General features: G+C 49.3%; 1 protein-coding gene across 1 annotated transcript in view; it reads right to left on the bottom strand.

Annotated features, from left to right (window-relative positions):
* Positions 1–25,262, bottom strand: part of szt2 (SZT2 subunit of KICSTOR complex) — a 27,948-nt gene extending 2,686 nt beyond the window's left edge. Inside the window, exons 1-69 of the mRNA XM_061297824.1 lie at positions 25,114–25,262; positions 24,474–24,599; positions 24,213–24,401; positions 23,891–24,061; positions 23,701–23,823; positions 23,469–23,622; positions 23,293–23,399; positions 22,994–23,204; positions 22,419–22,589; positions 22,123–22,354; positions 21,932–22,061; positions 21,487–21,632; positions 21,254–21,406; positions 20,773–20,887; positions 20,316–20,524; positions 19,973–20,212; positions 19,638–19,716; positions 19,373–19,461; positions 19,133–19,301; positions 18,910–19,027; positions 18,518–18,631; positions 18,241–18,444; positions 18,073–18,173; positions 17,697–17,835; positions 17,318–17,620; positions 17,037–17,238; positions 16,381–16,508; positions 16,004–16,271; positions 15,759–15,903; positions 15,588–15,680; positions 15,156–15,234; positions 14,768–15,076; positions 14,413–14,548; positions 14,232–14,348; positions 14,072–14,141; positions 13,816–14,001; positions 13,288–13,470; positions 11,446–11,629; positions 11,210–11,284; positions 10,932–11,070; positions 10,587–10,843; positions 10,370–10,522; positions 10,175–10,277; positions 9,973–10,087; positions 9,707–9,794; positions 9,510–9,628; positions 9,202–9,366; positions 8,898–8,982; positions 8,563–8,742; positions 8,210–8,404; positions 7,757–7,953; positions 7,426–7,586; positions 6,806–6,903; positions 6,612–6,744; positions 6,381–6,535; positions 6,139–6,186; positions 5,789–5,943; positions 5,524–5,709; positions 3,793–4,048; positions 3,571–3,650; positions 3,314–3,439; positions 3,009–3,211; positions 2,831–2,930; positions 2,425–2,505; positions 2,230–2,304; positions 1,922–1,987; positions 754–967; positions 201–378; positions 8–130 (exon numbers count right to left, since the gene is read on the bottom strand). Of these exons, the coding sequence (XP_061153808.1) occupies positions 8–130; positions 201–378; positions 754–967; positions 1,922–1,987; positions 2,230–2,304; positions 2,425–2,505; positions 2,831–2,930; positions 3,009–3,211; positions 3,314–3,439; positions 3,571–3,650; positions 3,793–4,048; positions 5,524–5,709; positions 5,789–5,943; positions 6,139–6,186; positions 6,381–6,535; positions 6,612–6,744; positions 6,806–6,903; positions 7,426–7,586; positions 7,757–7,953; positions 8,210–8,404; positions 8,563–8,742; positions 8,898–8,982; positions 9,202–9,366; positions 9,510–9,628; positions 9,707–9,794; positions 9,973–10,087; positions 10,175–10,277; positions 10,370–10,522; positions 10,587–10,843; positions 10,932–11,070; positions 11,210–11,284; positions 11,446–11,629; positions 13,288–13,470; positions 13,816–14,001; positions 14,072–14,141; positions 14,232–14,348; positions 14,413–14,548; positions 14,768–15,076; positions 15,156–15,234; positions 15,588–15,680; positions 15,759–15,903; positions 16,004–16,271; positions 16,381–16,508; positions 17,037–17,238; positions 17,318–17,620; positions 17,697–17,835; positions 18,073–18,173; positions 18,241–18,444; positions 18,518–18,631; positions 18,910–19,027; positions 19,133–19,301; positions 19,373–19,461; positions 19,638–19,716; positions 19,973–20,212; positions 20,316–20,524; positions 20,773–20,887; positions 21,254–21,406; positions 21,487–21,632; positions 21,932–22,061; positions 22,123–22,354; positions 22,419–22,589; positions 22,994–23,204; positions 23,293–23,399; positions 23,469–23,622; positions 23,701–23,823; positions 23,891–24,061; positions 24,213–24,401; positions 24,474–24,599; positions 25,114–25,137 (10,226 nt within the window). The 5' untranslated portion in view covers positions 25,138–25,262. The remainder of the gene's footprint in view (positions 1–7; positions 131–200; positions 379–753; positions 968–1,921; positions 1,988–2,229; positions 2,305–2,424; positions 2,506–2,830; positions 2,931–3,008; positions 3,212–3,313; positions 3,440–3,570; positions 3,651–3,792; positions 4,049–5,523; positions 5,710–5,788; positions 5,944–6,138; positions 6,187–6,380; positions 6,536–6,611; positions 6,745–6,805; positions 6,904–7,425; positions 7,587–7,756; positions 7,954–8,209; positions 8,405–8,562; positions 8,743–8,897; positions 8,983–9,201; positions 9,367–9,509; positions 9,629–9,706; positions 9,795–9,972; positions 10,088–10,174; positions 10,278–10,369; positions 10,523–10,586; positions 10,844–10,931; positions 11,071–11,209; positions 11,285–11,445; positions 11,630–13,287; positions 13,471–13,815; positions 14,002–14,071; positions 14,142–14,231; positions 14,349–14,412; positions 14,549–14,767; positions 15,077–15,155; positions 15,235–15,587; positions 15,681–15,758; positions 15,904–16,003; positions 16,272–16,380; positions 16,509–17,036; positions 17,239–17,317; positions 17,621–17,696; positions 17,836–18,072; positions 18,174–18,240; positions 18,445–18,517; positions 18,632–18,909; positions 19,028–19,132; positions 19,302–19,372; positions 19,462–19,637; positions 19,717–19,972; positions 20,213–20,315; positions 20,525–20,772; positions 20,888–21,253; positions 21,407–21,486; positions 21,633–21,931; positions 22,062–22,122; positions 22,355–22,418; positions 22,590–22,993; positions 23,205–23,292; positions 23,400–23,468; positions 23,623–23,700; positions 23,824–23,890; positions 24,062–24,212; positions 24,402–24,473; positions 24,600–25,113) is intronic.

Genomic DNA, 25,262 nt, shown 5'->3' with positions numbered 1-25,262 from the left:
CTCCTACCTTAGCAAGTGTCGCTCTCCCTCCGACTGCTCTTCAAAGGGAGCAGCATTGTGACACACCACCAGGGACACATCAAAGTCGTCATGGTGGTGAAGGCCCTCCAGGTCCTTGTAAGAACCTGAGCTGGAACGGGGAAAGAATTCCAAGTAAGTCCAGGGAGCTCAGGCATTTTCTGCGGTAGCGTTTGTCCTACCTGTTCCACAAGGCCACCAGAGCGTACTCGTGCTGGTCCGACGTGGCCTTCTTGGAGTCGGTGGCAACGGTGGTCTTGGACATGCGCAGGGGCTTCATGCCATATATGCCAGCATGGTCGGTGATGTAGTTGTACAGCTGGTGGGCTGTGATGATCCTCGTGGAGGTGGAGAAGCTTCCTTGATCACAAGATGGCAGTGGGACAATCAGGAAAATCGCTAGAAGCAACACACGCTTACAGAATCTGGAAGCTTTTCTAAGAGTCACTTTCAAATGTTTTTAAACTTTACAGGGCACCTAAATATATTGTCGAAAAACTTTTGAGTTTCTGCCCATTTCAATCGTGGATATCAACCTCAGACAGGTTTGATCTTTGCGTTGAAGGTTCCCAGGTGAGCCTAGTCTAAGTAAAGATGCTTCAAGAGTCCAAAGTTATTGATGAGGTGGGACAGACCAATCATGTCAATTTGCAAAAAAAACATCCATATTTGGACATCTAATGTTGACGCCCGACAGCGACGATATGCAGGTATGAGGATGTTCGTCATCCCCACCTTGGAAGATATGGTTGCGTCCAAACTTGGGGATGTCGGGGTGCTGCGTGATGAAGTCTCTGAGGAAATCGGTGAGCTGGTAGCCCTGGCGCAGCGTCATGTGGCAGCCCACCAGGTACTGGTGGACCACCCGCAGGTGGAAGTCGTAGCTGAACGAGTGCACGTGCATCAGGTCGCGCACCTTGTCACACTCCTCGGTGAACAGCATAGAGAGCTGCAACACAGGGTACTTTGTTAATCCCGCATCGACCGCCACCCGAAGCGAGCAGAGCATTCTGGGAAATTAGGAGAAAGGATGCAGACCAAGCTGGGTGGGGGGGAATCATCAGAACAACAGCGCTGTCTTGCAAATGGTTAGTGGGAATGCTCTGTACTTTAGTGGGATGCGGTTTCACTTGCTTTTAACTTCAACATCCCGCACGGTGTCCTTCCTAGACCCGTGTTGCTCAAATCCAGGAGTCAAAGAGACAGCTAACCATGGGGAAAGGATACTATGGAGACTAAGACAGGGAGGAATTAAAAACATGAACTTTTCCATCCCCTCTTGTGGTGTTCCTGCACTTCAGGCGTGACTATCAAGCTGGCCCGTCCCTAATCCGAAGTCCCGGGCGCCTCCTTTTGCGGCCAAGTCAACTCCCATTGTGACTTGGACGGGAAGGTTGAGTCGGGGGCCTTGTCTCTCGGTGACACCGCTCGCTAGCCGGGACCAAAAGCATGTTGGGAAAAGAAAAGTCGTCGAACCAGCAGGGGCCTTGGCCGTGCGCCCTGGGGAACGCCACACCGTTGCTGACTGTTGATTTGTCAGTCACTTTGACTCATGATTGACCCCTTCAAAGTAAATAAAGCATACAAGCGCTAGGGGGACAATAAAAGTCCAAGCGGGACAAAACGCTGCAGGAAGGTGGCTAGAAAGTGGGAGAGAATCGGAGTGAATTGCAACCAGCAAGCAGCCAAGAAATCAGAAAGGAGCTTAGCAGTTCAAAGGTTCGATTAAACCTTTGTCTAGGCGGCCATTGAAGTTTTTTCATGACATTTGAATGCCAGCCAACCCACAGGAGCAAAAGGAAAGACTGATGAGTCTGGCAAGCAGAGTGGCGAGGTAAGGGCAGAGTGGGGTTAACAGACCCCCCTCCCCGGGCCCCCTCGCCTAACAGTGGCTGGGACGTACCGCACAGTCAGACACCTGGGCGGCGTCCGGGAAGGGCTTGCAACGAGGTTTGATGAGCAGGCCGCCCTGATGGAGAGATGACAGGAAGTGTGTGTGCGCGTGTGTGTGTGATTGTGGTGTGGGGGCGGGGCTTGGGGGTGAAGACAAAGACACCTGGACAGGTGGAACAACATCACGGCGTCCATCTGACATCAGGTAAGATGCAAAAAATTGGGGATTTTTTTTTTTTTTTTTTTACACTGGGCAATACCAAGGAAACATCAAGCCACTTCATGGAGACAAATTGTTTGGCCGGAACAAGACATTACCTGTGAGTTGACCGACTGACCCATGGGGATGCGAGAACACTCCAGTGCGTACTGCTTGACGCAAAAGTAGCAGCCCTTGACAAATAAAATAAAAAGACACTTCAAAATTACAAAAGCGCAATCAAAATGCTTTCCACCATTTTAATTTTACTTGTGCGTCAGGTGAGGGATGTAAATTTTATTTTGGAACAGTACCTGAAAAGCCAGCTCCATCAGCACAATCCCACCTGGCAACGCCCTCTGAAGGTAGTACGCAGTGGTGGCAGACACAGTGGTCTGAAATCCAAGGGAACACAGTAGGTAACAACAACAACAACAACAACAACAATTTTTAACTACATGCCCCAAACGCATTTGGAAATTGTTTGTCTTGTTTTGGAAAATTACTGTGCATTACTTTTAATCACTGCTCTTCAAATTGTAAAAAATAAAATAAAAATATATATTTTTAAATTTTTACAATGTACTGCATGTAAAATTGATTGATGTATTTAATTGTATCAACCCTAAAATCAATCAACAGCTTATGAAATGACAAAGGAAGAAAAGAAAGAAAAAATGCAGCAAACATTCCTGGACTGTTGTGGCTGCACTGTCTCACCTTGGGGCTGTCTTCGCTTTTCTGCTTGACGTAAGAGAAAGACATCCTGCCCTCGGACGACGACATGGAACTCAACATGGCAGCGCGGGCGCGGGCGATGCTGTCAAACAAAACGGAGGACCAGCAGAGGGGTCAGCGTGGGTCTGCTTCAGTGCGCACGACGCAGACGACGACAAACCTCCGAGCGGGGGACTGCGGGCGTAACTGCACCAGGATGAAGCCCAAGCTTTGCAGGTACTGCACATACTGCTGCAGGAAGCCACTGGAGATCTCCAGTAGCCAGGGCTCCTCCTTCAGCCGGCCTGGCAGCATGTCACCAGAGTCGCTGCTGTAGCTGCGGTCGCGCCCCGACGCCGTCGAGTCGTTCGACCGGTGACGCTTCTACAAATCACGACAGGGTGGATGGTGGTAAGTGGACAACACGGCTGTCCTGACATTTTCCTCGGCCATGTTAACAGTCTTCCATCTTCATTGACTAAACACCTTGACTGGTGGCTGGGCAGCGAGTTCCTCCTGTATCTGCTTGCGGAAGAGGGGGTCAAAGAGCAGCGGCGTGGCGCAGTAGTGGACCAGCCGGGACGACTGCTTCAACGTTTCCAAGTCGGCCGGCTGAGGAGATGATGAACGTGAATAACAAGAAGCAAAGCCCCAAAAACAGCTTTGAATGCAACCAAGGCGACGTCACGACCACACATTTTGCTCTACAAGCGCTACTATTCATGACGTAAAGGCGAACGCACGGCGATGGGCATGTTGGACTGCGCCGACCGCTGCTGCCACGTCACAAAGAGGTTTTCGATCTTCATCTGCTTCTCCAGCTCTGCACACAAGAAAAACAAAAGCAACAATGCAAAGACCAGCACAAGAACAGCCATCTCTTTCCTGAACCTCTTATTTATATTATCACTACCTCCTATTATTATAACTGTATAAATATATTAACTAATGTGAAGTGTTTGAACCTCTCCTCTCGGCCACTTTGATGTCCAGGAGCTGCCCGCCGTGCCGGGCGACGGCGTCTCCGTCCGACAGCGTCCTGATGGTGCAAATGTCCCTCAGAGCCTCGTCGAAGGGCAGCAGTTCGGAGGGGAAGTGAAGCGGGGCCAAGCTGCGGCCAGAAGACGCCAAGCGACCTTGCTCTTTGTTGGCCAGGGGTGGGACGGCGCTACGGAGCAGCGTGTCCGGCTCCATGGACGGACCCAGGAAGGGGTTGGGGTCCTGGACAACAGCGACAATACTTATCGTATCCCCGGTGAAACACATTGTCATGTGAAATAAATTAACCTTTACATTGCCCTCAACATACTACACATGTAATGTTGCATCAAAGAAATCACAACACAGAAGCAGATATCCGTATTCTGTAAGGCTGCATTCAATGTTCTGTTCAGTTTAATTTCCTCTGGGCCGCAAATGGAACTCATCAGGAAACAAGACTGACTTTTAATTCCCACGTTGGCTGTTTGTCGAGCAACTTTGGGGCGCGTTAGCTCAGCCGAGCAGCTCGGGGCCGACGAGGCAGAGCGCAGCGGCAGCCCCTGGGCGGGAGGAGCCGCAGAGGCAGAGGAGGCCCGGTCGGTGCCCCCCCTTCGCCTCCCGTCACGGCCGTGACAGATGAAGGCCGATTCAGGCAAATTTTCTGCCGCTCTGACTCTGCTTCCTGTCCGAGCTCTTTAGTGACGCGGCCTTGAAGGCCATCAGAGGGAAAACTAAAGTTCTTTGCGCTTGGTAATTGGCCGCAGGGGGCTCGCGGGAGGGGAGGGGGCACTTAAAGGGCAATTTGCTGGAAGATGCTGCTCCAGTAAATCTCAAGTACTTACTCACAATATGCTACTTTGTCTGACCACAAACTGGATTCAGTTAATTTTGTTTGTTCCTCAAAATTCAAAAAGTCTTGAAAAGAGAAACAGTGGAAAACGCCACTTCACTTTTTTTTTTCATTTAGTCCAAAATTGATTAGATCCATTTTCCCCCTCACAAATTGTATCCATGATGACAATGTGACTCATTACAGCATATTAAATGTTACAAACGTCAAATTTCCGAAAACTCGAACTCAACGACCACCAATCATGTTATTTGAACTGATTGGTCGACCAGAATATTTAACATCTATGCATCCACGCTTAAAGTTCAAACTATAGTTTCAAGGTTTCTCCCAGCTTTGTTGGAATTTGCCCGTCACCGCATGTCAAATAGAAACGCAGCGGCTGTGTTTTTTGCTGAAGCTCTCAGAAGAGGAAACGAAAAGGAAACAAGTCCGAGCTGAAATCGATTGAATGCGGAGCAAATCTGAACACAACGCTTCTTTTTGTGATGACTCATCAATACAGCTGTGACACATTTTCATATATGAACTCATTTCTCAGTCACTTCTTCTATGTGGGATAAGATGACCAACCAAGCAAGATGAAACATGACAAATGCTCAAGCTGTGAGGAATGATTGAACACAGCGGCTGCATGATTTCATGTCGCTCTGGCAAACTTCAGTGTTGACATTGTGCATCTTGTAGGAATGACTTTTTTTAAGGACAAGATTTGGCTTCCAGGGGCCACAACAGCTGTATGCGAGGGGCCGCGGGACCTGCCACCCGGCGCGGCCTGTGAAGCAGATGCTGCCCTTACAGGTCGCTTCCACCTCAGCTGGCAGAAGCGCCGGCCGGCAGACGTCCGTGAGCGGCTGCCACTTACCCGCTTGGAATTGATCTCGTGCAGAGGCGCGTCGGAAAAGCAGTGGTGATGGAACAGGCCCATCTTCTGGCTGAGCAGGCAGTGCAGCACGTGGGCCCGGGCGTTCTGCCACTTGACCAGGCGCACCAACTCGCGGCTGAGCGAGGCGCCCAGGTCCAGCGACCAGTTGTAGCTGTATAGCGTCACCTGCAGGTGGGGCACGTGTAGTGCATCAAATTGGAGGAAGTTACAGCAAATTCCAGTTTACGCGTCCAAACTCTGTCACCTTTTTGTCCAAGATGCGGATGAGGAGGAACCTCTGGCGGGGCGCCGGTGATGACGTCCAGCCTGTCTGCTGCTGCTGCTGGCCCGAGAGGCTGGAGCAGTCACCCTGCTGCTGCTGCTGCTCAGATGCCTCAAATCTCTGGAGGCCTTTGTGAGCTGAACACAGTCAAGAGGGACACGGACGGTGGAGTCAAGGACATTTCTGAAGGACCGTTACACAAGTTCTGTAAACGACTTCAAAATACTTCAGAGTGACAGAAAAGTGATGAACTACTGCCGACCTGACCATGAAATAAAACTTGAGTGTGGGGTTGCGCTGCAAAACACAAATGAAACGAAAGTCATACTTACGTGTGAACCTATTAAGCTGCGCCATGTTTTCCTCCTCTAAACTGTCGTCTGCGGCCGACACAAGATGGAAAGACGGGACGGACGCAAGACGTGCGACAAGAGACAGAGAAGACACGGCTCAACACAAAGTCATGTTAAGATGACACACGGGCAGGCGCATGTTAGACGCGTACACATGACGACAGATGCGAGTGACAAAGTGACGAGCGGTTACGTGCACGGTTCGGTTGCCTCGCCTTTACCTTGCTCGGTGCTGCAGTACCACTGCTGGAAGTTCCTCCCGATGACGATGAAGCTGCGGGATGCCTCGAGTGGACGCCACGGGTTTTGCACGGCAGACAAAGGAACAAAGATGTCCCCTGATACGGGACATCTGGAAGCAGACATAAGTGACATGCTGCATGAATTTTTTTAAGATATTCTTCCGTTGGTGACTTTTTGCCGTGTGCATTTTGTCCGTAACGAGCACTGACCTGGTCTTGGCAAAGACCTTGACGCTGGTGTCGGGAGCCAACGATCCCACCAGATTGACCAGCTCGGTCAAGATGGACGGCAGCAAGAAGTGGGACGCCACGTCGGCCGAGCTCTGCTGAATAGACGGGCAGCCTGGACAGGGGAAACATTTTGGAATTAAAAAAAGAAGTGATTTGAGGAGATAACGGCATACCAAGCTCGGCCATGAAGGTGATCCAGGGCTCGCAGGTTAACTGGTAGATGGGATGCAGAGCGCCCACATCGCCCTCATCCAGCTGGCAGGCTTGCCTCCTGCAACATCAAAAGTTTTCCTCCTGGTGAATGAGATTTGACTGCTTCCAAAAATCTCACTGACATGAGAGTTTGCACCCCCCCAATTGGAAATTGGTTATTAATAATAAAACTAAATAAAGAGATTTGTAAAAATTAAGAAATAGTTGCTTAATAAATTGTACTCAAATTAATTACATTTGTTTGAATTTGTTTAAATTGGTGAGATGAGTTATTGTCAGTGATAGGAATATCAGTAAAATAAACATTTTCAATAATACAGTGGTTTAAAAACACAAATATTAGAAATAATGTAAAACAAACTCATTACAAAATTTGCTGTAAAAAATGAATATTAGAAAAACATTTCTTTAATAAAAATAAATGAAAGTAGGTAAGTCATAGATACAATTTTACATTTATGTATTGTAAAGACAATAAATAAAACACGCCCAACCGTCCCAAAGTTTGTCCAGCCTGGTCTCGTACATTTTCTTTCTTTCATTTCTTTTTGACAACAAAAGCACGTCCAACCTTGCGTACCTTTGTGCGTGTTCCAGCTCACTGAGCCTCTCTTGCGACCACTGCTGCTTGACGCTGTCCGTCTTGTGGCGGCGGCGTGTCGTGCGACCCTCTTCGCCTCGCTCCGGCACAATGTCATCCGTGGTTTTTGGGCTGCCCAGTTCTGACGAGTCGGGTTTGCTCTGTGGCCACCAAAAACAGCAACAAGTTGGGGCCGAGGTTTAACACGCTCGTTGTGGGAAGTGCAAATATTTTGTTCCATACTTACAATGCCTAGAATAAGGGAGAAATAAGATTCCTTGTGCTAACCTATGCTAACTGGCTAAGTTGTGAGCATTTTGCACCAACATACCAGAATGTCCCAGAAGCTGCGGCGCGTGCTTCTTCCCGTGGGTGTCGTGGACTCGGGTGTGCTGGATGCTGTCATGCCAGCGGTGCCACTGGCGTTGCCGGGGTGCGCCAAAGTGATGGGCGAGGGACTGCTTCTGAACACCCGAGAGCCGCTACGCTGCCGGGGAGTGTCTTTGACCTCGGGCAGACTCAACGCGCCTGAACATTGGAATCAGCAATCCAGATTTTGATGAAACACAAAATAAAGAGGACAATACGAGTTGACCTGTGTCGGACACTGTTTGGAAATACTGAAAAATTAATTAGTATATAATTGACAATAAAAATACCTATTTTAGACATATTAAAAAAGGAAGAGGAGCAATAGAGGAGCTTCAGGATACCTAATGAGCAATAGCTAATATAGCTAATAGCTAACTTCGTAGGAGTTTGTATGTTGGCCTCGCGGTGCTACCTTTAGTGTCCTTGCAGGTGGCGTGCACGTTGGCGCAGGGCAGACAGAGCGGGTTGGGCACCACCCGCAACTCCATGAGCACATCGCACAGGGCGTGGCGCAGCGCCCCCTGCAGTTTGTCGGCTAGCTGCGCCGGGCTCACGTTGCCTTGCTCCCACACGTCGAAGCGCACCAGCAGTGGCGCTGATACCGCCTCTAAATATTTATTCAAATCCAAAAGTGTCACATTCAAAAAGATCTCCAAAACTGAAGCAAAAGAAAACTAAAAAGAAAAGTAACAGTGGTCAAGCACGCCTCAAAGATTGCCCTACTTATATTTGGAAGCAATTTCAAAATAAAACGCAAGGCCTGACCTTGGCTACAGCCGACGTGCGCAGAATTGGCTTTCACTTTCAGCACGGTGGTTAAGCGTTCAAAGTATTCAGGCTGCAGCGGAATGGAACAATTGTCAGTGTGCCTGCCGCAGTCTTGGACAGGGGCCTGAAGGGGATGTCCTACGGCATCCACGAACGTCAGAGTAATGCAGGCGATTCCTGTCAGGTTGGATGATTTGTCATCAATGCACATGATCAAAATAGCACTTATGTCTGTGAGGTTGAGAGGGGGGGTTAGGTTTCTGACCATCAGAAATCCCAATTTATTCAAGCAAGTCAAACATTGGAACTATGTAATTCAAAAGGGGGTGTACCTTTGCCTCCAGTCCCCTGACCTCCGGGCTTGTTGTAAAGGTAGATGTCGCCATCCGCTACGTCGGCGTTCGAATGAAAGCAATGCTGCAGAAAGGAGATGCATACGGTCAATTTGAGGTGGACATTTTTATTCATCAAGGTTATGGCAAAATGTGAACGATAGCAACTTCTTTTGTACTGAAGACAATTGCCCTTTAATTCAAAAGGCTGTTTTGACTGAAAATTTTAGGTGTGATCAAAAAACTACTTTACTTCATCAAAATGACTTTAGGACAACAAGTTTCATAGCGGTCAAGGCGTTACCTTGAAGTGGTGCGCCGTGTTGCTGTCTGTGTACTTGGGCACATGCAGAAAGATGAGCAAGTTCTGGCGGAGGTAGTGAGACACGGCCGAAAGCCACGGGAGACAGAAGGCGGGGAGGCCGAACGCCATCACCTCGCTTGAGGGAGAGCCCGACGGCTGGATGAACTGAACAAAAGCAGGTGAAGCGGCACGAGTTTCTTTCGATTGCTCTTTACACAGCTCACGATGGTAGCGAGGCGTGCTATGCCATATATGCTTCCGTGGTACCAGTTTCAGATTTAGAATACAACAGTTAGACATTTGAGCACCTCCACGTCAGCGGGTGTCAGTTTGCAGTTCCTGACGAGCATGAGGGTGATCATGTCCAGCGTGGTTTCATCCAGACGTTTGCGCAGGACCTTCACCAGCTCGTCTGTAATCTCAGGACCTATGGAGCACAGACAATATTCAGTGGAATTTCTTTGACGTGACGGTGACAGCTAAGACGGATCGGGTCGCCTGTTACCTGCGTTGCCCACACCATGCACGAGCAGCAGGATGTGCTTGTCCACCTGGCCCACTGGACGAGAACCCTCCAGAGACGACCTGGAACCCTGAGAGCCCAAAAAACAGCCACCGGTATGTGGTTCAATTTGGGAGCAATCAGACAAATCTATGTAATTCGTTTGTCAGAAACTATGACAAAACAGGAATAGATCCAACTTTTGAAAAGATTGGAAAGATTTCAACATTGAGCTCGAGGCATGAAAAGATTTTCTTTTTTGAATGTACCAAGAGGTCTTCAGAGAACAGCGGCTCCTGACTTCTGGACAGACTGAGGGAGCGAGACGTGTGGAGCCCACCGTCCACGTCGGAGTATTTCCCCACTTGAGACGTCTCATAAAGTCTGCGTAAATCAATGACCAAGATGAATTGCGAGGTTTGGGAAAGGCAACAGATGAGCAAGACGTGTTCGCTGAGAGGTGTCACCAACCTGAGGTAGAAGACGGATTTGGTGGTACGCTCCTGGTAGACATACATGTTCTTCCTGTTGCCCACGCAGAAGGAATTGAGCACGGAGCGTAAAGCCTGGATGGCTGAGATGACAAAAACAAAAACCAAAGACACTCATGCAGCATCTGAGTGCAAGATGTGATTTGCTGTGTTTCTTAATCATAGACCCGCCTACCTCTGGACACGCCCATGTTAGATCCCATCTTAAGTCTTGGGTGTATGTGGATGATGGTGCTCCACACCACCTCACAGGAAAAGTGTCCTGGGATGAATTGCATTGTGGCGGCCAGGTAATCTCTGGCCTGGTAGCTCTCCTCAGCGTGGTAATCTACGACACAAAGCGCCGTTCACTTCCGAACGTCAAAGCACGGAGACGGCGGACAGCGACTGACCGTCTGAGGGGTTGCGCCTCTGCCTGTACGCAGACTCGCTCTTCCAGATGTCCTCCTCGCTCTCTGCCACCAGGAGGGAGTTGCACATGTGGCTGTCATGAAGGTCCTGCAGCAGCATACGCTGGTTGACTCTGCGACACAGCTCTCCTATCTTCTTCACCACCAGCTGGTGCAGTTGTAAATATTCCGGCAGCTCGTGCTTGTCCTCCCTGCTCTCCTGCTCCTTCATGCTCAACTCCTGTTCCTCACTCACACTCCTGCAAACATTCAACATAAAGCTACAACTTTCCGGCTCACACACAGACCATGAGTAATGTTTGGAAGGTTCCTGAGGACCAGTCTCACCTGGAATGCGAGTAGACTTTGACTCTGTCCGGGTAGATCTTAGCTATGAGCCAGAAGTCGGGCATCAGTGGGGTCTGACTCTCCTGCTCATCCAGGGTGGGACTCTCACACTCTGAGTCGCTGCTACCGCCATCGTAGCCTGAAAAAAAAAAAAAAAAGAACCCTGAGCAATATGTAAATGAGGGGAGTTCCACAGGGTTTGATGCAAGGGCCCCATGCACGTAACAACACATACGTAAGTGAGCATGAGATCCTTTTTTGATGGATTTCGAACTCACCTTGCATGTCAGAATCCAAACTTCCTTGGCTTGAGATGATGCTCTGCACACGACTCTGCCTCAACTTGCCGAAGCCTGCGAAAATGTTTAGTGCTCAGCACCTCTAAACAAGATTGGAGGGTTGGATGAAGCAATAAGCATATTGCTTATTTGGGGCGACACATTGGACCTTATCTGGCTCACACTGAATTTCCAAACAGTGCTCAGGCCTTTTCTGCGCTATGGGGTAGACTCACTTTGAGAGGCCGACTGCACCGACTCAGCTAGGCTGATGCTGGAGGGGGTCTTGGGGGGTGAGGTGAGCTCGTTCAACATCTGAAGGCTCACCGAACTCTGCGTGTTACCACCATCGCTCTTCACGACCGGCTCGCTGACCTCCACCATGGCCTCTCCGTTGGTTTCAGCAGTGACGTTGGCGACCTGCGGGTAAAACAATTTGTATTATTGGTTAGAGTCCCTGACGTGTCTTCATTTTCATCTTTTTTCCTCACTCTAACATTCACAGATAATGGGACATTCTAAAGGGGCGACTCCCGCGATAGCTTCACAATTATATTACCGTAATTTTTGGACTATAAATTGCGGGGGGTTTTCATAGTTTGGGTGGGGGGGCGACTTATACTGAGGAGCGGCTTATATATGATTTTTTTCACAAATTTTCAAAATAAAAATAAAATAAATAAAAAACAAAGTTTAAACTGTGATAAACGAACCGCGATGTAGCAAGGGATTATTGTAATTTGAATTTCAAGTGACGTCAGTGGCGCGGCGATTGTTTACATAAAGGACAAAGATTCGATCACGGGATGACGAAGGGCCCCACGTACTACCGGCATCATTAGCGGCTTTGTTTGTAAGTGACACGGAGGACAAAGAGTTTGAAGGATTTAATGATTTGGAGTGACACAGAAGGTTTGGAAAAACTATTATGGCTTTTACGCACGCCCGGTCCTACTATACGGAGCTTTCTTTCACCTCCGTGGATGGAAGTCGTGGGCCGGCGGTCGGCCGGGTGGCTGTCCGGGGACGGTGGATGGGGCTCGGGCATGGCTTTTACGCACGCCCGGTCCTACTCTACGGAGCTCTTTCACCTCCGTGGAGGGAAGTCGTGGGCCGGCGCTCGGCCGGGTGGCTGTCCGGGGACGGTGGATGGGGCTCGGACATGGCTTTTACGCACGCCCGGTCCTATTCTATGGAGCTCTCTTCCACCTCCGTGGCTGGAAGTGCCACCTCCGGGGATGGAAGTCCACGCCGCCACACACCTGGAAGTCGACGCCGGTGCTTGGGGCCGTCTGGTGGTGAACTATTTATGTTATAGTTATTTGATATATTTTATTTCGTATAGCAACTTGTATGTTTTTATCGTTACAGTTCAGTACTTGTTGGCTCGTTGAACTCTTGTTTTGTTAAATAAAGAGACGTCTTTCCTTGTACTTTGTTAACGCTATAATATAGTTACATACTAGATCTGTGGAATAACGACGAGGCTGACATCTGGGCACACGCGCGGCGTTGTTGACAAAGGACGAGGAATTTGATCGATGGATTTAATGATTTTGAGTGACACAGATGGTTTGATAATATTGTTGTTTATGTGATAGTTATTTGATATATACTTTATATATCGTTATATGGGTCTGTGGAATATTTGGAATATTTAGACGTCAGCGGCGCGGCGCATACGCGGTATGGTTTCCATAAAGGACGATCGATGGATTTAATGAATTGGAGTGACACAGATGGTTTTATACACGTGTTATTTATGTAATAGTTATTTGAATAACTCTGAATGTTACGTCAGGCCCGTTCTCAGCTCTTCGTTTGTGTTTATGTCACGTTAGCATACCTATCGTTTAGCCTGTTGTTGTCTGTTCTTGGTGTTGGATTTTGTCAAATAAATTTCCCCGAAAATGCGACTTATACTCCGGAGCGACACATTTATGGTTTTTTTCACGATATTGTGCATTTTATAGCTAATGCGACCTATATTCCGGAGCAACTTTAGTCCGAAAATTACGGTAGATACTCGTCAGTATTCACATATTCAGACGTTATCTTCAAACATGAGAATCTCTTACCACGTCGTCGGCATCGGCCTGGCTCTCCAAGGGCGACTCTTCCTGAGGCGCTGCCCTGTTTATGGTGTTGTTCTCTGACAGCCTCTGCATCCTCCGAGGATGCAGCCGGCTCAAAGACGCATAGTAGAAGTTGTCCTGCTCGCTTTTGAGCACATAGCCAGAGAGTGCTATGCGACGGAACTCCTGCAGGGAGCGCAACACACATTACAGGGTACTGTTTTTAGTTTGGAATGGAGAACCCACATGCAGTGGTGCCTTAAGATAATTAAGTAAACAAGTGGAAGTGGTAATAAACAGCTTGACATGTCTTTTTTGGAGGAATCTGCAAAATTGTTGCTTGTAAGTTGAAATGGAGGAAGAAAAACCTTGTCTCAAATCTAAAAATAAACCAAAAAAAACACACAAGATGGGTAACTCACAGAAATTCAGGACTACAGACAGCAACTTCTGCTGCCCTGTTGTGTCCAGGGTAATTGGGACAACTACTTTCCGAGTGCAAAAGCAGAAGTGGCGAGCAGAGCAACTTGCCTCCTTGAACCTGTCCAACGACTGTTCGGGCCTGAAGACAAACTGCAGCGGGACGTCCTCACTGCGACAGTGTGGACGTCCGGCTGAGCCAACGACGTGCTGCGCCACCTTGAGCAGCGTGGCAGGGCCGATGGTGCGCGAGCGGCGCAGGGCGGACACGATCTCGTCCTCCAGCAGCCAGCGGATCTGATGGAGAGGAAACAGCAAAGGATGTTTGTTGCCCTTTATAGGCTGGAGAACATCACTGCACACTTACCTCATCCATGGTGGCTAGAATGGCCAGCTTGTGAGGAAGCGGAAGCTTGGACAAAGGCTCACCACAGACCCTGAAAGGGGAGAGCACACGTTACATTTTTGCCTTTGTCTCTGCGCCAACAAATGAAATCATCTGCCTCTATTTTGAGATCCACACTCACATGTCCACATCGGCCCCCTTTAGTCCCTCCAGCACGGCCGACAACTCGTCGTCCGACCGATACGACGACGGCTGACCCGGAGAACGGTTCAAGGACACGCTGCTCTCAGACGTGTACCTGCGGGTATGCGTACACGACACAATGAGTATTTTAATCGCTGATTAGAACGCCACCGCTTCACCTGTTGTGATGAAAGTCAGCCATGACTTCGATCTCCACGGGAAGAGTGAGGACAAAGATGTCCAGCGTGACCGAGAGCTCGTTCAGGTCCAGCAACTGTGAGGCCTCGGCATCTTCCAGGCAGGAAATGATCTGACCTGGAGGCACAACATTCACGGGTTCAAAACTTTACAACCTGTTTCCGTGTTTTTGCCCTTCCCTCACGCTAAAATGGTGCATTGTCGGTTGTGTATCAATAAAGTTGTTGGGGAATGAATTAAACGCACAAGTGAAGGCATCGCTGTACATATTTGAACAAAGATTGGCAATTTTTGCATTCTCAAGAGAGCCACTGGCAATATTTGGACTCAACTCACCGAGGCAGGTCGGTAGGGTGTGTATGGGGGTGGATCCATGGCAGCTCTTGGCACTGACTGAACAGGTGACGTGCAGGAAGAGCGGCGGCATGTCCATCTCTGGCCCCTCCGCCTCCAGCAGGGAGTCTCCTTCTTCCAAGATGCTGAAGGAGTCTTGGTCCTGATCCTGATTGACCGTGTTGGAGTCCGAGTGCGAGCGGTCCTCGCTGGCGCTGAGGCTCCTGATGCTGCCGCCACTGGGCTGCTCCTTGTATTCCACTACCAAGTCGTTGTCGCTCTCAGTGGTGATGCAGCCGCCGGAGGTCATTTCTACAAACACAAGGTGCCGTATTGCAAAAGGCGAAAACAAAACGTGGGACGGGATCCTAGGTGTTGGGATGAAGCTCACCATCTTCAGTGGCTTGCTCGGCTTCGGACACCATCTCTTCGCAGGGCCTCACCTCCATTTCACCGTCCTCCGAGTCCTCCTGGAGAAGCCAAAACATCGCATCACATATTCACACGGAACGTGATGTAACATAAATGCATACAACATTGTGGAGTGACCTCATATCAGAGTTTACAGGGAAAAATAGACTGAAATGTTGCGTAGCGCTCCCAAACATTAACATAGACTGGCACAAATTTGTGGAGTAACCGCATAAGTCTCGTGGGGTGGGGGTGGGCATTTTTATATTGGAGAAATGTACCAAAATAAATCTGGACAGTCTGGACATTTAAAATAAATGTGGTAGTTCCCCAGATCCTAAATACAAATTGTGTAGCAATCTCATCTCCTGATGAAAAGAGACTTTAAGGAGGTGAATGTAGATGACCTCACCTCCTTCTTGGAAGATGGCAGGCAATAATAGAAGTAATGCGGATTGGAAGGCACGGGTTTGAAATACTGGAACACGATCCCCAGGAACTTTTCCTGCAAGAGTTGAAGCGTTTCACTATCGGCGCAACAACGGCGTGATATGTGCCTGCTCACTCGTGTGCAATATTTCACCTGAATTATTTTGTGCACGTCCGGACACACGTCACAGGTAGGGTGCGTCTGGAGCAAGTCCAAGGGGAATGCCGCCATCTTACCGGAGACCTCCCGAGGGGCGGGACTTCCAGATTCGGCTTCACTGGCGTCTTGCATCTCAGAACTTTTCATTTAATTATTAATGTAGAAAAAAGTGAAAGGTATTGAAATAAAATAAAAAATAAAAAATTGAATCTTAATGTAACTAAACTATTTCTTTTTACCTCGAAGAGGAGGCCAAGGCAGATTTGACGTCAGCTCGATCCTCATCGGCCTCTCCGACGACGAAGGTGGCCGACCTTCCAGGGGCTTTCGGTTGCTGAGTCCAGGCTGGAAGCTGGCCGTTCTCCCGGAACAGCCGGATGTGTCCGCACAGGGCCTGCAGGAAGGCTGTGATATCAATCTCCTGCAGGGACTCCTCGCAGTAGTCCATGGCTATCAGGACATCCTGAGAGCTGATGCTGAGCGATTGCTGGAGGCTCCGGTAGACGCCTGAACGCCACACACAAGATAGACAGTCCCTTATAACACACTTTCATGCAGAGAAAAAGAGATGGCCTTTGACAATTAACAGGGTGATTGAGAAAGTATACACAGACACCTTTTGCGAAGCTCTGCTGGTAGTGTTCCTGGAGCAGGCTGCAGTAGTGGGCCAGCTCCTTGTGCTTGTGAGGCTGTGCCAGAAGGTCAGTCCAAGGCGACGGGCTGCTACGGTCCTGAGACAGCGACCTGTCGGGACACAGCGGGACGGAATTGACTGAGATGGTTCCAAAACTTCACAACTGATGGCTGGTGTTTCCACAAAATCCACTCCATGGCGTTAGTCTTGATCATTACAGCAGTCATAAGAGTCCCTCCCAAACCTTGATGCAGCTCTTGTATTGGCCTTCCCAGTGTACCTAATCACGTGACGGGTGAGTCGACGTGCTTTTCTTGTTTGTTGCGCAAAAATGCAGCGTGCGTATTGGGAAAAAGCACTCCTGACGCAGACGAAAACAAGCAACTCTTCTCACCTGGACTTCATCTGCAGAAACATCTGCAGCTGCTGAGCCTCTTGAGGTCTACTCAGTCACGAAGACAACCAAAGACACAATCGACATTTACAACTGGACATTTTTACAGTGACCATGAGTTGGTCACGGTAAACTTTGGTAGCCTGACCCACCTAATGTGTGTTGTGCGTGGTGTTTGATGACTGTTTGGAATTTTGGGGTATGCAAGAATCATTTTTGTCTTAAGTGAATGGCGCAGATGTACCTGAAGAAGACGTCCCGGGGATGTCGGTTGGCTGCGGGGTGGACCAGCTGCTCTTTGAGCAGCTCCAGGCAGCAGTTGTAAACGTAGACGGGACACTTGACCTGCGTGCCGGTGCTCTGCTGGGACAGCTGGCGGCCCAGGATGCCGCCGCTGTGGACGCCACAGCGCTGCGGCTCAGAGAAATGAACTTTGTCGCCCAAATCTACAAGGCACACATTTTTTTTTAACCAGAAGAAAATATGAGTGCTGATGCATACGACTCAGGAAATGTCCACTTGCACCTGCCGAAAAGTGACCTGAGCCGGGGGGTTCGGTCTGGTTTTCCAACATCCCGCTATCCCAGCCGTCTGACGGCAGGGCTTCAGCGGGCATGCCGGGTCCGCTCGGCCCTTCCAAGGGTGACGAGGCAACGGGTGATGTGGCATCGAGGTGCCCGCTGCTTGAGGTTCTTCTCATCTCGCCGGTGGATCCGGACGGTGAATCGGCCTGTGACTTGTTGCCGGGCGTCAGCGTGTCGTCCTCTTGCGTGCTGACGTTACTCAAAGGTTCCGCCTCCAGATCTGAGTTCATCAGCATCAGGACATCTAGCAAAAAAAAAAAACGTAGACTCGTTTGTACGTTGTGGTAGTTTGTCAGTAGGCGGGAATAGAAATGTGGCACCTGTGAAGGTGGCTGGCAGAAAGGTGAGCAGGATCTGCTGGGAGCTTATGTGCTTGACGTAACATCTCCACTGGGGCACGGAGCAGATTTGCCCCGCCAGCGAATGCTCATCATACGCCAGGTCGGCGTTGGCCAAACTCTGATAGTCAAACACGCCACAAACATCCAACAGATTAGAATGCGGGAGAAACTGCTTTCAGTCATTTCCTGGCCAAAATTTACATTACGATATGTTCTTTGTTTTTACATGTTAATTATATTTAAATCTGTGTCCATAATAAAAAGACTGTTCTGTCTGCTTCAGGATGCGCTAACGCACTAACATGAAAAATAAACTTGTGCGTACAGTACTGCTTTTGTTTTGGAGCAGGATTACCTGTAAAGTGCTGGTGGATTCCGTCATCTCTTTACTGCTGCCATTTAAGTGAAACGCTGACATCACTTCCTGTCTATCAAGAGGCTTCGTGAAATCTTCTGCTGGGGGGAAAGAAAGAAAAAAAACATTATAAAACTGGTGTGAAGTGCCGGGCCGGTAAGGTCTCACCTTTGATGACGGGCAGGGGGAAGGGAGCGCAGCGGCCGTCACGCTCACGCTCCAGGACGTGGCGCACAAAGGCAGCGTGGTCATCAATAGTTAAGGGAATCTCGCGGTCAGTGAGCTCCTGCTCCAGGCTGCTGTGGAGGAGGCCCAGGAGTAGTTCGTTAGGCAGGTAGGTGCCGCTCCGCAGCTGCTCGTCTGGCTCCACCTCTGGATGGATATATATCGTTATTCATAGCTTAATAGGCCCGGAATATACGCGTGTGGCTGGAAAAAAAAATACCTGTGCTGAATGTAAGGAAGAAGAGCTCCACCTGCTGGCATTTGGGTAGAAGTTGAATGAGATCAAACTGGAAAGGAACCATCTGAATGCTCTCCTCAGAGGCAGACGGATCTCCTGAAATCAGATGGGACGTGACACGCCCACATCAGCACGGTTAAAGGTGGCTGATGAAACAATCCGTCAAGTCTGCAATGTACAACAGCTACGCTCTGATTGGATTGCAGTTTTGGGGTTTTGCACTCGGAGTCAGATCAATAAATGAAATGTGTTGATGTCTTGCCCAAAATCAATGGAATGATCAATGAAATGATCAATTTGTTCACTACAGCGTACAGCTGCCATTCAAATAAAAGCAGCTGTTGGAAATGAAGGCAGAGAAGAAGCTAGGTCACCTGTGCTATCCTTGAGTCCAGCGGGCACAGAGCAGACCTGGTCTTTGTTCTGACACAGCTGACTCAGGTACTCAAATGTCATCATAGTAGACATGCAGGCTAAATCTCTGGGGAAGATCTGGGTGAGGGGAAAAAACCAAAGCAAAAAAAACAGAAAAGTCACTTGGCCAAAGGGGGGGGGGGGGGGAACAACATTGCAAATAAGATTAGCGGCATGACTCACGGCTTGAGGCACTTCCTGGTAGGTGAGGCCTAGCAGGTGGCGATGTTGCTCCGAGCAGTTGGCGATTGTGCCGCTCTGAGGCTCCACCCAGCACTCGGTCACCAGGTTGAGCTCCACGTCCACGTCCACCGCCTCCACCTCCGTATCATTGTCATCATCCGTGGAGAAGCTGTGACATTCGGCGCGACTTTATTGGTGAACGCCGCAGATCGTCAAATGAATATGTAAAGGAGTTGCTACCTGTCCTTGCTGGAAGTCACGTGAGGCGGGAAGAGGATGTACTGGACAATGCACGAGTGACTTTCTCGCTCAGAGTCCTCCGACGCTCCCTAGCGCAAACGTACAATGTGGTCAGAGTAACATTGGATAATGAACCACATGCTGCTTCACCAAAACGACTAAGATCCATTCACATTTCGCTGCACAATATATGTTTATGCATATATTTTCTTCACTTGTCGATTATTATTTGGGGACCTTCGCAGCATTTTCCTTTGTCTTTCACCTTCATGGGCAGCTCAATGACCATGTTGACAATGCCTTCTCCACTGGCGGCAAAATGAAAACCCTCTGACAGGCGGATCCTTCACAAAAAAAAAAAGCCTCAGCGTCAGAGTGCTTGAGCAGAACAGAGCCAAAGACAAAAAAACAGTGGTGCTTTCAGATACAAGTGGAATTAGTTTTGTGAGCGTGCTCGTAATTCAAATCTTCTTTCCCCGCTGAAATAAATGGAAAGGCCATTCAAATGGTCCAGCCTCAGCCCCAAAACACAAAAACAGTTTTTCTCTCTACAAATCGAACATGGGGCGAGTCATATGTCAAGGTACGCTTCGGACTCACTCGGACAGCATGGAGAGGATGTGGGAGACTGCCTGCATGGCCATGGCGGGACCCTGACTGCTTTGCACCGCCCACACCCAGCGCTGGTGCAAGAAGTAGCGGGACAGCGAGGCAAGCGTGGACGAGGCGGCACGGTTGCCCGCCACGTTGAGGGGCGCCGCCCCGCCGGAGGGCTGCAAAGACGAGTTCTCCATGCTGAAGATGAAGGGTGTCCTGAAGTCCAGGGGCAGCTTCTCGTATCTGGAGAAAACATCCAAAACAGTCAGCATTTGAGTCTATTTGTTTGTTGATGTTTACTTATTTTTTTTAGATAAATGACGGTTGTGTGTGCTTCCGCGCCAACCTGATGAGCAGCTTCTCTAGCGGCTTGTTGAGCAACACCACGCACGGCCGGTCCGACAGCGCCTGCTTGGGGGCGGAGAGGGCGGGCGACTTGGATGGCGATGGCTGGCCCGCAGCCACCTTCCTCTTGGTTTTGGGTGTGGCCTCTTTGCTTTGGATGCGGTGCGGGAAGCGCAGCTTGAGGATCTGCTCACGGAGCTCATCCACAATCTGATTGGCCGGGGACACACAATGAACGCTGGCTCTTTATACATATTTATTATTATGTAGTGTATCATTCCAATACCAAACTTTTCACATGTATTCCTAATGTTGCGATATTACAAGAAAAAAAAGTATTATTAAGAAAAAATATCCAAGCAATATCAAATATAACATTTCATTGCACAATTTGAGAATCTAGACTAATCTAATTTAGTGTATCACAACATTGGTAAAGTGCTGAGAGGTCCTGCTACCTTGTTTCGAACGTGCGCCGGCGTTCCGATGGGGAAGCCCAATCGCAGAACCATGCAAGGGGTCTTGGAGATGAGTCGGACCAGATAGAAGGAGCTGGGGGGCTGCTCTAGAGAACTGTGGAGACACGTTACAATACTGTGGAACTCACACATGTTGAAAAAAACAAATACACATTTGAAGGCTCCACCCGTTGAGTTTATACTTTACAGCCCTTTAAGCAACGCAATGAACACAAACGGTGCAGTAAAGCATGTAGACAGAGAATAGCTCTTGACATAAACATTCTTTATCCTCATTATAGGAGGACCGTGATTAGTTTAGGGTTGGAATGAACTATTATTTCAGAAATTGCTGTCTGTCACGAAATTCAATTAATCGAATGGGAAAACAAATAATTTCCCTCAACAACAGTAAACGTTTTCATGAGTTCCTCAACAGGCTCAATGTGGGTATTATCATCAACGTGGTCACTGTCATCACCTGTATATAAGTTTGACGTAGGAGTAGCCCTCCACCAGCACAAAGCTGCTCCAGTCCCTCAGCAGCGAGGTGAGCGCAGAGTGGGAGATGCGACACTGGATGGTGCTGTACCGTCCGTTGTTGCCCGCTGTGTGCAGGTGTTTGGGCACTGGCCTGCGCGCACACATACACTCCACTGAGCACATACTATGGCAACACAAAGTGTCTGTTGAGTGTCTGCCGGTGCGTCTCACATGTCGTGTTCCAGGATAATGGCAATGCGGTGCATATGCAGCCACCTCTGCCAGAAGTTGGCATCCATGGAGAGGATGGGCTTCCAGTAGGAGGCGAACTGCGACTGCGACGAGTCTTTGGAGTCTCCGTGCTGCAGGGACAGAACCTGGAAAAAGCAAAAGCAGCTTACGGCAGCTGTAAATCAACCATCCTGTTTTGGTTTCATCCTAAAACAAATACCTAGTCAACGACAAGAATCAACATACTGCACATTGGTATTCAATGATTCAATGAATGGCTGGATAGAAAGATCGATTCAAAAAATATTGGATGGCTGCAGCCTTGGACAAAAGCAATTGTTGCTGTCAAGCAAATGTCACCACGCATCAAATTATCCGAATGCGCGAAGCCGCAGGAGACGCAAATAAAAACAGACATAGTGGCTTCCATTGTTGTCGGGATTACCGGCGTGGTGGATCCAGGCGGGATGTAGAAAAGCGGTACTCCGTTTTTGGTGCTCTCCGGGATAGTGTAGTTCTCTGGAATCGAGTTGAAAGACTGCAGGTGTACCAGCATCTGATCCGTCTGGTTGATACTGAAATGACGGCAGCAGTTGATCACTCGACGTCAAAGTTGCTCGGGCGCTTGTGCACTACCTCTGCAGAGTGTTCCAGAAGCGGCGAATGACCGAAGTGCGGTAGGGGCTGGTGATGGGCTTCCTCTGCGTGCAGCTGATGTCGTGCAGGATGTCGTAGCTGCCCTCCATGGTTACCTCCACCCGGGTGCTGCGCTTGGCAGGGTCCAGCGGCCACGGAGCAGACGCCACGTACTCGATGTGCATGTTGTGCTTCCACAGCAGTACCAGCTTCACCTCCAGCTGGCTGCCGCCTGAAAGCAGGCAAGACTCAAGGCTCAAGTCGCAGACGCTCACCACGGCGCCGGACCAACTTGCCTTTGGTGAGGCCGATCTCTCGAATGGTGTAGCCCTCCCTGAGCCTGACAGACACCACGCTGATGAGGTGAGCGTGCACATCCTTCTCCGTGTGCTTCTTCCTGCGCATGGCCAGCGCTGGGTTACCACTGGTGGACACCAGGTGCTCATTGAACAGCTTGTGCTGGGACACTGCAAAACATACACAAAAAAGGCAGAACCTTACATTTAAAAAATGAAGGAAACAATTGTATAGAATCAGGTTAGAACCTTTAACAATATACTAACTAGACAATTTGTAATCACCTAACAAAAAAAAAAAAACATACATTTTTAACTTTTGGAGGAAAAAGACGTAAAAGGTTGTACTTTCACAAGGAAAGAAATCATAAAAAGTCAAGCTTGCAAGACCAAATTTAAAAGAAAATATGGACATTTACAAGCAAAAATTCTCAATCTAAAGCTCATTAAAAACAGGAAATAAATTTAGACAAGCTGTAATATTGAAAATGGCAAAAACAATTGTAACGCCGCAGAAAAAAAGGTCATAATTAAATCAAGCAAAGTCATACATTTACGAGTCCTAATTTGCCCACCGCTTAAGATGTCCGAGTTGATGGCATCGGGGGTCTTGAGGAAAGAGTACTTGAGGAAGGCCTTGTGGTAGGCGTTCATGTCGTGGCTCTCCAGGTCCAGCGGAGGACAGTTAGGCAGGTAGGACCCGAAGGTGGCCACAGAGATGAACTTCATCAGTTCCACGTTGGGGATGTAGCCAAAGCTGCAGTCGTACGAGTACGGCCCTCCCACCTAAACGGCCGCACGCCCGATGACCTCATCACATTGCAATCGGTGGAGCGCAATGAGCAATTCACATAGGGACAAGTGGAGTGAGAACCTGCACAAAGGAGCATGTGATGGTTGCGCTCCTCAGCTGGTTGAGCAGCGTTTCACACACGACGACATCGGGGACGCTCATCACGCCGTCCGTGATGATGATGATGCCTGGAAGGGGTTAGGCCCGTGTTGACACACCGAAAGAGCGAGACAAGCAGCGAGGGCGGCCGAGCTCACCGGCGCTGGAATTGGAAGGCAGCAGCTGCAGTGCCAGAATGCCCTGCCGCACCATGCTGACCAGGCCCATGTCTGCTGACACCACGGAGATGCTCGGCCTCCTGGGAGGCTGATCCTCTGGGCCGTTGCCATGGAGACCGCACTCCAACGAGCACTAGATACAGGACGAGAATAAATTATTATTATGAGGGGAAAAAAATGTCCCGCTCACGTTGCCGAGGTTGCGACTTACACTTTCATGCTGCTGATCGAGAACGTGGGCGATGTTGCTCTCCACCACTTTGAGCTGCTGGTAGATGTGATGCAGGAAGTGGCCCAGGTCCGTTCGCTCCAGTTGACATCCCTGCACCAAGACCTGCAGCAACCCTACAAGTTGAGCCAACAAAAACGCCTGGGCACCGGGGAGGGCGGGACAGTGAGACCTGATGGGACGTGAGGCCGAAAATGGAGGAATAGACCAGGATTGTGGTGAAGATCTTTGGCGTGAAGAGCTGCTGGGTGCCCGGGACCATGAAGGGTTGGGCGAGACCCGCCAGACATCTGGACAAGGCATGGAAAACCTCGTCGAAAATCATCTCTCCTGTGCTGTCATCCTGCGAAACGGTGCATCGGTTAGCACGTTAGCATCCTAATACAAAGCTAGGGAAAGCATTTGCTTATATACTGAATTCAGAAAGATTTAAAAAAATCGCTATTTAAGAGTGTGTAATGGTTTTGGGTGCAGTTCGTAGGCGAGGGACTCACCACAATCCCCGTGGACGGGCTGAGGTCCAGCTCGATGATGAAGCGATACCTGCGTGCCAGGAAGGTGGCGTGAGTGGAGGGCACCAACAGGGCGGGCTGGGCAGGATTGGGGTGAGGGTGTGGCAGCGGGTCCCGGTGCCATCCTTTGGGTAAAACACTCAGCAAGTCTAACTCATTGGCAGAGTTGAGCTGCAATGGAGAGGAAGACAGCGGTTGGTCGCTGGATGGTGGGAACGTAAACGAAGAGGAGAAGAAGCTCACCAGCTCCGGCACGGACGCGGGCCTGATGACTTGGTTGAGTTTCCCGAGAAACCAGGCCAGACGCACATTCCTGGAGATGCTGTACTCCTCCTTCATCAGCAGGTAAATATGCTCAGCATCTTCCACCTGGACACATGACATTAACGGGTTTTTTTGCCAAAAATCTCATTTCTGATTCGAACCCATTTATAAAATAAACAATGACATTGTACAAAACAAGCTTTGCTCGCTCCATTTAATTTCTACTGATAGTTGAGGGTGCTGTTAGTGGTGGAGTCTTGCAGCTTACAGCTAGTTTAGGATAAAGTAAGTAACTGAGAGTTACGGCGGTCCCGTGCTATCGGTAAAGAATACTTCAATGACATCATGATGACGGATTGACTTGTCGTTGCCATATTTTCCCGCCTATTTTTAACATGACTGACACAAGTTGAACCTCATCAACTCACACTCACGTTAGCTGTCGAGCACAAGCGAGGTGGCAGCCATGAAATACGAGTTTTTGTTGACAGTGTCAAAATGTGATGCTATTTAAATCCACTTGCTTGGATGTTAGTTGATGACAAAACAGGAGCAACAGTGAAATTAAGCCAGTGCACCACTTCTGTCCTTGCAACAGAATTTTTTGGGCTCAACTCACCTCAGTGTCCTGTCTCTCTGCCATGCCGTGCGTGGCATAAGGACCGCGGGGATGTTGGCGGTCGTCAAAACGATCAATTTGGAACTTGCTTGGGACGAAATTGGCGTCTTGTTTGTCATGTAGACGGTCTACGGACACTCGTCTTCTTC

This window comes from Syngnathus typhle, linkage group LG14, assembly GCF_033458585.1.
Source record: "Syngnathus typhle isolate RoL2023-S1 ecotype Sweden linkage group LG14, RoL_Styp_1.0, whole genome shotgun sequence".
Lineage (NCBI taxonomy): Eukaryota > Metazoa > Chordata > Actinopteri > Syngnathiformes > Syngnathidae > Syngnathus > Syngnathus typhle.
The sequence above is the reverse complement of the archived record's forward strand: the minus strand, read 5'-3'. Positions and strand labels throughout refer to the sequence as shown.